General features: G+C 37.7%; 1 protein-coding gene and 2 long non-coding RNA genes across 4 annotated transcripts; all 3 read right to left on the bottom strand.

Annotated features, from left to right (window-relative positions):
- Window positions 1-2,512: 2,512 nt before the first annotated feature.
- Window positions 2,513-5,796, bottom strand: LOC121262671 (2-methyl-6-phytyl-1,4-hydroquinone methyltransferase, chloroplastic-like). Of its 2 annotated transcripts, XM_041165256.1 has the most exons (4): window positions 5,021-5,796; window positions 4,026-4,332; window positions 2,735-2,939; window positions 2,513-2,656 (listed from the first exon to the last, which is right to left on the bottom strand). In XM_041165256.1, the coding sequence occupies exons 1-3, from the start codon at window positions 5,578-5,580 to the stop codon at window positions 2,784-2,786; spliced, it is 1,023 nt and encodes a 340-aa protein (XP_041021190.1). In that variant the 5' UTR covers window positions 5,581-5,796; the 3' UTR covers window positions 2,513-2,656; window positions 2,735-2,783. The 2 variants fall into 2 exon arrangements, with proteins under 2 accessions (XP_041021190.1, XP_041021188.1); XM_041165254.1 differs by having other exon boundaries at window positions 2,513-2,939.
- Window positions 3,486-4,019, bottom strand: LOC121262672. Its single transcript, XR_005940154.1, has 2 exons — window positions 3,807-4,019; window positions 3,486-3,715 (listed from the first exon to the last, which is right to left on the bottom strand). It is a non-coding gene; the product is annotated as an uncharacterized LOC121262672 (long non-coding RNA).
- Window positions 5,797-7,219: 1,423 nt separating the features above from the next.
- Window positions 7,220-7,776, bottom strand: LOC121263266. The gene is made up of 2 exons (XR_005940231.1): window positions 7,527-7,776; window positions 7,220-7,460 (listed from the first exon to the last, which is right to left on the bottom strand). It is a non-coding gene; the product is annotated as an uncharacterized LOC121263266 (long non-coding RNA).
- Window positions 7,777-10,347: the final 2,571 nt, after the last annotated feature.

Here is a 10,347-nt window from a genome sequence, read left to right on the forward strand (position 1 = left end):
TGATCACATGCTCATAGGGACAAGTGCCATACTCCGATATCAACCTTCTCTTAACCCGGCTAGCATGACTCTTCATGCTACCCGTCCCTTTTGACAGTTCATCCCAACACTTAACACGACAAGACTCCATTCACAGCTACGCCTTACGTTACACCATATAACTCGAGACTACTCCCAAGCTACATTGTGACCGTGTCACGTCACCCGACATCCTGCTACATCATTTCTATGCCAACTCCTAACTCATCGTGAGTATGGTCCTTCACGTAGTCCTGTCACATCGTGACATCTCGCCACGTTCCTGCTACGCCATTCCTATACTAACTCCTCACCCATCAAAAGCATGACTTCTGGTTTAACCATGTCACTTCATGACATTCCCCAGTCATGCTTCCGCTGCGCACTCTTACACTTGTTCTGCCACTTCACGCATACTCCCAACTATAAGTGAAACATGGTGACACCTGTTACCTCAGACTACAGGCCACATCGCAGCTACATCAGGAAATTGTTCCACAGTTCCCGACACTACTCACCACGCTCTACGCTTATCAACTACACAACCATCATTGTCTTCATGACACGCCACACGGTGCATCGTTGCACCTCATGGAGTACACTCCGCGTGTACTCCTTTCACACACACTACACCATACAGAGTGCCCTCCACGTGTACTCTTCCCATCCACACTTCACAGCACAGTCCACAACATTACACAACACAATTCCCTACTACGCCCAACACTTCACCACACAAAACATCACAATACAACAAACTCCACAAAAACTAATAGCACAGTCCACAACCTAACCAACCAACTAACATTTAACATAAATAATGAGGGATAGAGGGTTATACCATTGTCGGGGTTAACCCATACGTTGTTCGCTGATCGTCACGATTGATGACGTCGGAAGGGTCGTACGTGGCGGCTGACTCACTTACAGTGGTCGTTTGGGCCCTTGAATGTGGCTACGGATGTGGATCTAAACGTAGGAGGGTTGGGTCGTGTTCTGGGGTGGTGGTCTCTTGATGGTGCCGAGGTGGCACACGTCGGAGACACGGTGGCTCGTGGAGGAGTTTAGGCTGTGGGTCTCAAATAGGGTAAATAAGAAGGAGGGCTTGGCTAGTCTTGGCTAGTCGTGGCTAGCCATGGAGGGGCTGAGGGAGGTGCGGTGGAGCTTGTGGTGGCGCCACGGTGGCTGGAGGCTGCGGATCTAGCCGTGAGGAGGAGGGAGAGTCCGTGAGAGAGTGGACATGCGTGAGGGGTAGATTGAGGCTATGGGTGGTTGGGGTAGGCCGATGGTGGCCAGAGAAAGCTCGAGACAACGGCTGGACGCTGTGGATGGCGACATATGGCGGTGGAAGGGGAGAACCCATGCGTAAAGGGGGAAAAGCCCGTGCGTGTGAGGGTGGACTATGGGCTTCGGGACAAGGGAGGAGGAAGGGGAGGGAAGGGGAAGCTCATGGTGGCCGTGGGTGGCCACGTACGGCGATGCACGGGGAGAGAAATGGGTTTTACCCATTTCGGTTGGCTTTTCGTGAGTAGAGAGAGATGTACGTGGGGGAGGTCGGTGGTGGCTGGCTTGGTCGCCGGCGTGAGGGGAAGTTGCTGGTGGTGGCGGTGAGACTGGGCGGCATGCGACGATGCTGGGCTGGAGGAGAAGAGAATCGGCTAAGGGAAAGGGTTTCCGTCAGGTTCAAGGGGAGAGAGAGGAGAGAGAGAGAGAGAGAGAAAGAAAGGGAAAAGTGAAGGAGAAAGAGCGAGGAGTCTGGGTTTTAATCATAATCCATTTATCTTGAGATCCTCAAAAAGATCTAACAGTGGAGAATTAAAATACTGATTTAAAATGTGTAAACATTATTAATTAAAAGCACTAAAAAGAATTAAGGTAGAATATTATTTAAACTAAACTTTATTTTATAAAATAATATTCCTTCATCATTAATAAAATGATGAAGTCTTATTTAATATCTTTAAAAGAATAAAACCATTTAATTAATTTAGAGCTTTCAACATAATTCAAATCTCATAATATTTTAAATAACTGAAATCATTTTAATAAAATGATATTAAAATGATTTCTAACAATTATAATATTTTTGGAGTTCTTTAAAAATATTATAATTATCTTATTTAAAATCAAGCTTAGTACAATAACACTGAAAATACCCTATATAAATATTTTCAGTGCATTTAAAATACTGGGCATAATTTAAAAATCACACTATCTTTAGAAACACGCCATTGAGATTTGACACGCATAACGAGACTCGCATTCGCTAGAAAGAAGGGGCAAACTGTTACATAATTTCGACTCTCAAAATTTACTTACTTTGATGTAAGAAAGAGCAGGTTGTTACACCGGCCACCCAGATAATACTTTCAACTCGTTCGGGATAGCCAGATTCACCCCATGGATACAAGTTGGTTTCTACATCATCCCTCTGTAGGGTAGGTCCACTCCTTGGGTAGTGACATCATTTTCTTCTCAAAATTTTAACAGGTTATTAAAAGCAATCGATTACATTTCATTTATTTTTAGAAAATAATAAAGCATACATTAGTAGAAATATTGCCACCTTAACACAAAACGAAGTAGTTTCTGGCAAGTAACTTATTCGCTTGATTAAGCAGAATAACCATGATATACTCTAAAAAGGAAACATAACAACGGAATTAAGGATAAGAGAGGCCAGGGAGATCCAAATTATGTTATGAGAAAAATCTACCCATATAAGAGTGTCACATTCAGCTGCAACTGCCAATCAGCTAGAAATCTCAGATTGGCTGTCCTTTAGGAACGATTTGATCTTTGAGCCACATGTAAATAGGAACCAGAACATAGTATGTAGCTGCCATGACACCCAAAATGAAGCGCATGAAGAACACAAAAGGGTTTACAGGTTTTGCTACATCCTCTGCCTTTGGACCAAGCTGCATTTAAATACACAAGCTCATAAGTCTGGACAGAAAATATAGAGAGAGAAAGAGAGAGACAGAAAGAGAGGAAGAAGATGTCATCAGTTGGGTAATCATATGGTTGCAAAGCAAGATCTATCTGTTATGGCACGAGCATACAGGTACTCAAGCCTCCATGTGTCAAACTCTTTGAACCAAACTTGTGGAACCTCCGACCATGCAGAAATATAAGAAAACTCGCAATAAAGGAACGAGGTCATTCCATTCCTCCTAGTGCAGCATACTCATGATCCGAATAACATGCATTCCTAGTGTATCAGTCTTGTAAATTGTACCGATAGTTAGATTTGTTACCTGTATAGTTCTTTGTTCTTTTTTTCTTTTTTCTTGGTATCTGAAAATTTATGCTATTTTATACATTGTAATATAACATTTTTGGTTCTTCAGAATGCCTTGGTTTGTAACTTAGCAACACTATAAATTTCAAAGCAACAGATCCACAACTTATATCAAGTCGACAGGTATATGATCTGATTAGGGCAAAGAAGAAAAAACAATAGGTTTATGGCCTAACCCATTTGGCAGCAATTTGCCCAAACCAACCAAAGTAGATATGCAAAGGGATCATTGCAATAAAATGAAACATAGCTAAATATATAAGCTGGATATGTTACAGAATACAGTTAGCCAGAGCATCAAGCATGAAACACATGTTGACAGACACAAACATACTTCTAAGAAGACTGTCGGGACAAACATCCATACTTCTAAGTAGACCAATGAAGCAGAACCTTCAGACAAACCAAAATAGACTCGTTACAAATTATAAGGGAAAGGGTACAAACAACAGACCACTTCAGTTAAGGTTTCTAAGAATGTCACCAACTGCATCCATCAACAAGAAATCCTAAACATGAATTACTAAGTCACAAGATATCGTAGATTCAATACGTGATAACCCTTTACAGATGGGTGGTATGGTAAAGCACCTACAAATATTTACACCACTCCAGATGCTTCAACACTCAAAGGAGCATAATCCTCATGGATGGTCCCACTGGTAATGTTATAAGGACTGAAGAAATTGAAAAGAACAATTACCTGCAAAGGAGACTCCCCAGATGCGGGTTTTACTCCTGTAACAGAACATCCCATGATCAACCCATGGCGCCGAACCCCACGATACCATTTTGGGCCAATCCTTTTCAACTTGACATCCTTAAATCCAGCCTTTTTGAACCACTCAATGTACTCTTCCTCCTTTGGAAAGAGCATCCACACATCTGCAAAGAAGCGAGACAGCCAAAATGTTGGATAAACAGGGCCAATTATGCATGCTTTTCCTCCAAGTTTCAACACCCTGTATGCTTCCTTGATCCCTCGCTGTGGGTCTGGCCAGTACTCAATGCTGAAAAGTGAGTAATGCAATCGAATAATCCCCGTAAGAGGCACTACCACAATTAACCTCTCTCTCCCTCCATAAGAGGCACTACCACAAACTTAATATCTCTCTCCCTAAGCAAACAACTTTATCTTCTGTTCTATGCATATCAAGCTTTTATCATTCGTGATACATACCACACGCAAGTATAAACACATTTATAAATTATCTACATGTATCAATTGGTAATTAAAATTCCAATAAGAATTTGGCAAGCTTTTTTCCTTTCTGATAGGTAAATTTTGGAAAGCTTGTTATTGATGGAGAAAATATATTTTCACCTCCTTTTTATTTATTTTGCTCTGAATTAAAAAACTAGAGCACAACTTTGATCCCCTATTCTTCTGACTAAGCATTTCCCTTTTTATTTGTTTTTTGGGTGAGTGAGCTTGGCCCAAAGGGAAGTGGAAGAAGATTAAAATGTTTTTGCATGTGAACAGAGGGATATTTACCTCATAACAACCCACGGCGTTATCAAACATGACCATCTGACCAAATAAAGTATTATCCACAACCAAGACTACTATTCCACTCATAAAAACCAGGATATGATTAAGAGCTGAAATTATGGACAGCCAACAATCAAAACAAACACAACATGGTACGCTATAAAGGACAGGTAGAATAAAACCGAATAAAGAATTGCACAATATACCTTCCAGCAGATACATATCTATCAGCATAATCAGTACGAAAAGGAAGATCTTCTGCGTCACCCTCGATTATTTTGCACTCCTTCAAGGGCTCCTTCTGCTTAGCCTTAGCAAGCTGATGAGGTGACTGGTCTAAAATCGTAACATTCTTGGCGTCCACATGCTTAACTATCCCCAAAGTGGTAAACCCAGTTCCCCCACCCACATCTACCACTATCATATTCCGGTCACTGAGATCAGCAGGCTCAAGCGCATCTTCCCTCATGTCCTCAGTCCAGTGCCCAGGATTTATAATATGGTCATAAACAATCGAGAGGAATCTATAGAACCAAAATGCTTCTTTCTTGTGCTGTATGAACCTAGGTTGGGAAGCTGGCCTTGGAGCCGAAACACTACACTTGGGGACCATGCTTCTAGTCTTGAAAATCCTACTACTAGACACCAGACCCGTGCTGGTAAAATGCCTACCACGAAAATCTGACCCAATAAAACCTAACCTATTTGGGGTTATTCCTCTGATGACTGTGAGGTTTTCAGCTCCACTGAGTATTGCAGAAGCCATGAATATATCTATCAGAACACAAAAACCCAAGATGGAAAGCGAGTGATATTTCAACTGGGTTCACTGATTTAGTGAGTATAGAGAAAACACAAAAGGAAATTCTAAGCAAATAATGGGTTCTAGTTGGTCACTCGGTGAGAGTCATATGCTTCATGTATGGAGTTATAATCATTCACTACGAGAACCCTGAAAGGCTGAAAGAATGTCTCGAAACCGAGAGAATTAAAGGGCCTTACTGGTTCAGTGGCTTTGTGGCAGAGGGAGAAAACGAGCACCACAGGCATGGGGTCATCGACTGGTTGAAAACGACGACAAAATTTATGTGGTTAGTTTGCCGTGGGGCTGGTAGAGCATCTCATTGGCTTGGCGAGATGGATGTTCAAAATTTAGCTAATCTCACGTCAATTTATATTTGTCTATTTGATTTAAATTCAATTCTCACGGTAGATTATCTATTTAAATATAGAAATGTTAACAATAATTATATTTTAATTAAATTAATATTAAATTATATTTTCAAATGTCATTTAATTTTAATAATAAAAAATATTTGATTAAGCTTATCTAAAATTCTATATAAATTTCTTAATTGCTAACCAAATATCTAGCAACATACTCACGTTCCTGTCAATAAGAAATATGCACCTACCATAAACACCTACAAGAAATTACCATGTCTGCACTTCCAACACCTTCTTAATTACAAAGTCTGCACTTCCAACATCATGTCTAGCAACATATCATGTCTAACAGCAGCACAAACAGAAACTCCTAGATTACAACACATAACAGCAGTTACAAAAAAATCAAAAACATCCATGTGAGTTGTTACACACATCTTCTATGCTAAACCAAAAAAACTCAAAAATCTGTCATACTAAATTACAAAAAACATCAACATGATTTATTACAAAAACCATCCACATAACTATTCTGAGTATTCAAAGAGCTTCAGCAGCAAAAAATTGTTCTGAATATGCAAAAACACAACCATCCATAAATGTTGGCACAACATAAAGGGATGCAGGCTTTAATAAGATAAACTAAATGAGATAGACTTCAATAGTTTTCTACTATTAATTTGTTTATAGCCACATATAAAAACTTTGAAGCTCAGAATTACAAAATTGTGCAATATAGTGTTGACCAAAAATAGAATTACAAAACTGTGCAAAATTTTGCAATATATTAACCAAAAATAGCAGTTACAAACTCTACACCTACATACAGTGTTGATTTTTTTTTTTTTTTCCAAATTTGCAACAAATGTTGCTTTAGTATGTTAGATTACACAAATAACAGAAAAGAATCAAGAGATTACCAGGTTCTGCCAGTTATGATACTCTTTAGTGCACTTCTCCCTCCTCCAACTACTTACATTTGAAGTAATCAATTCCTATGTTTATCTAGGATTTCCATTTGAAGTGACCTGAAGTATTGTCGCTACACATCATTCATGTTATCAACATTCAAAATCATGATTTCCATCTCCATCTTCTTTTTCTTAAGTTCTATCATCTCAGTCTTGTCCCTATTAGCCCGACTTATGGCTTCCTGTCACTCAATCATCACTGGCTTTCTACGTGATTTAACCTTTCATCAAACTCAGTAGGTGAATATTTTTTGCGTTTCCTTTTTCTTTCCCTTTCTTTTTCAACTTTCTTGACTAGTGGTCTCTCCACATTGATAGACATGCTCTCACAAATGTCTATATCCGTGGCATTGGCAGCTAGAAAGGTACAACAACCTTTCTTTCTCTTTGTTGGCAAATTATCCATGTGCACTTGCCACTTTGGTTGGTGCCTCAATAGGTTACAAAAATGGTCCAAATTATAGGTGGCTTTTTGTGTCAATCGGTACATTACCTTTGCCTTCTCAGTCTAAACAACAATCATAAAAATATTAATACATATTTCAATCCAAATTTATAATAGTTTGAAACATACATTGTCTTGTTCATTGGTACCGCTTGGATGCATTGATTCAAATTGGGCCAAACAACCACAAAACTTGTTTGTGGCTTTTTGGATGGTTGACCATCGATTAGTCAACGACCCCACAGAATGTTTAGGCCAGTTAGGTTCTCTAAAAGTATTGAAGTACTCATGGATTCTTATCCATAATTAGGTAGACTTTTGGTCAGTCCTCCTAATAGCGTCTATGCTAATGTTGAGTCACCTTGATACAAGGAGGTTATCTTCCTCCATGGTGAAGGGTACACCTTTTTGGGATAGTTTAGTTCGTGCTCTTATTTCCCTTTTGGGTTGTGTCACCTCAACTTCGACCTCAACATTATCATACAAGACACTAGCCATTTTCTTTGGAGGGGGGTGAGGGTGTACGTCATTTTATTAATTCTTTAAGTAAGATGTTTTGAGATAAATATTTTTATTTTTTTAATTATTTTATTTTAAAATGAGTATGCTTTATTATAAAATATGATTTATTAAAATAAATCAAGGGTATTATTTTTAAGGTTTTGAAATATTTTTCCTTAAGCCCTTTAAACTTATTCATTTAGGAAATGACCCAATTATTCTCTACCATTAGATTGGTAGGTGAAAAGTAACTTTGAGGTGGATGGATCTCCACCATCTATTTGATCCCTTGTGATGGAAGGAGGAAACAAAAACCAAAAAGTCCTTGCCCCTCCTCCAAACTTAAGGTGAAAGCAATACAAAAAGTTAAGAATTAAAACCAATTTCTCCCTTAGTTCCCTTAACCCGTTGGCTACACTTAGGAAAAGAAAGAAAATGTTTTCATCTTCTTCTTCAAGCTAAAGCCGATCCTCTCTTCTCCTCCTCTCTTCTCATCTTCAAGAAACCAAACCTCTCTCATCTCCTTCAAGCCTTGTGACTCCATGACAAGGGAAAAAGAAAAAAAAATATTTTCTTCATCTTCATCAAGCTGTGCGAGAACTCCCTCCATACCCATTTTCGATTTTTGATTTAAATCTTGGAACCAAAGCTTGATTTCATCTTCCAAAGGGTGAAATCTTGGAGGTAATAGACTTTTGGTTTATTTCCTAGTATGATTTACATGTGGGTTTCAAGTTTCACCATTTTTCTTAACTATGATGTTTCGATTTTGGGGTTTAAAACAGTGATATCGTGTTGCCCTTTATCCACACGGCTATACTTCTATTTGGTCTTCCACTTGTATTTTAAAAGGGGCTAAGAGCTTAAGGTAAAAATTCTAATTTGACTCATTTGATTTTAGTGTGATTTTGAAAGCTCACTAAGTTGTTTTAGCTTGTGTTTGGGTGTAGTTAAAATCTTATATTGCAAATAAATATGTATGCCTTGTTTTTGGTTCAAACCGAATGGTATTATAGTTGTTTTGCTATGTATTTTCCTATATTTCGAAAATACTATGTTGTTATTAAACTTGGTTTAATCATAGGTGATGATTAAAGTGATTTTAAATTATATATGTTAGTAGCATGTGCCTTGTGTTGAGGTTTGGTTGGTAATCTATTTTTAGGATGCTAGAGGTTTGGTTTAAAGGTTTTGCTTGGTTCTATAATTTTATATCTTGCTCTTTAAAAGTATTAAGTGAGTAAAACATAAGTTTGAATGTTTAAAGGTTTTAAAGTTGCTTAAGGGGTAACTTTGCTATACTTTATGCTATGTTTAATTTTAATGGGATATGCTAGTTAAACTAGAAAATATTGCTTATATGAATATGTTATAGCTTAGTTAGTTTAGATAGGTTATAGCTTAGTTAGTTTAGATATAAGAGATTAATTGTGCATGATATATTATGTATGTGAAGTTGTCCAAGTACCCCTAAGCCCATGCCATGCCACGTCTTGATGTAAAAATAGTTCATTTATGTTATCATTCGTTTGATTAAATTATACCTAACCCAAGAGTCCAAAATATTAATAAGCTAACCTTTTATAATGAGGGACCACAAGTTGATTTAAAGGGCATGTTTCTTAAGCTTGTTTAGCCTACTTGAGATGCGTAAATCTATTTTAAAGCCCATTGTTGAGAATTTTTAGATTTTATCTCCTAATGTCTATAACCCAAAGTGAGCTTGAGTTAAAGAAACCTTGCTTGAAGTTTATGAATTCTTAACTACTTTTTATGTAAACTTTTAAAATAACCTTTCCATGGACAGCTAGCATGTCTTAATATTTAAGTTATTTATCTTTTAAGTTGAGGTGAGGAGTAGTCATTTGGTTAATGCTAAGCATAGAGGAGCCGTTAGATTGTAATATTGTGGCTTTCTCTTGTAAAGGGAGGGCTAAAGAATATTGTATGAGTATTAACATGCTTATGCTATTTATTGGAATAAAACCTATATTGATGTTGGAAGTATCGAGGAGCATAGAGGTAAGTAGCTATAACCATACTTCTTACACTAAGTTCTCTTTATGAAAGAATGTCTCTCTCTCTTATTGCAAATGTTCTTTTAAAGAAAAGAGTAAATATATATAGTATGTACAAGTCATTTCTTGATAGCCCCTGTTAAGCACCCTATCGATTATAATTGTGTGTATGTGTATAAGGTAATGCATGCACGTAGGTTCTAAGTCATGAGATTTCCATACATGCTTTCTCAATAAACTTATTGATTATTCATATATGTGGTATAGGATGAAATGTATCTTGTTCATAAAAATGCAAATGCATCGGAGTAAGAAAGATGATGAAAATATTTTGATTTCAAAGGAAAGGAAATGAATGTTTCATGTCATATGCTTCAAGTGATGCTTTAAATGAGTTTTAAAAATGTCCCTATGAACTGATGCTTTGAATG

Source organism: Juglans microcarpa x Juglans regia, chromosome 4S, assembly GCF_004785595.1.
Source record: "Juglans microcarpa x Juglans regia isolate MS1-56 chromosome 4S, Jm3101_v1.0, whole genome shotgun sequence".
Taxonomy (NCBI): Eukaryota; Viridiplantae; Streptophyta; class Magnoliopsida; order Fagales; family Juglandaceae; genus Juglans; species Juglans microcarpa x Juglans regia.

What these genes read in the sequence shown, in the direction of transcription:
- LOC121262671 (XM_041165256.1), bottom strand. Translation starts at nt 5,580, where the DNA reads ATGGCTTCTGCAATACTCAGTGGAGCTGAAAACCTCACAGTCATCAGA. An exon ending in AGATATGTATCTGCTGGAAG is followed by an intron (nt 4,333 to 5,020) that starts GTATATTGTGCA and finishes CTCACTTTTCAG; the next exon opens with CATTGAGTACTGGCCAGACC. An exon ending in CTGGGGAGTCTCCTTTGCAG is followed by an intron (nt 2,940 to 4,025) that starts GTAATTGTTCTT and finishes ATTTAAATGCAG; the next exon opens with CTTGGTCCAAAGGCAGAGGA.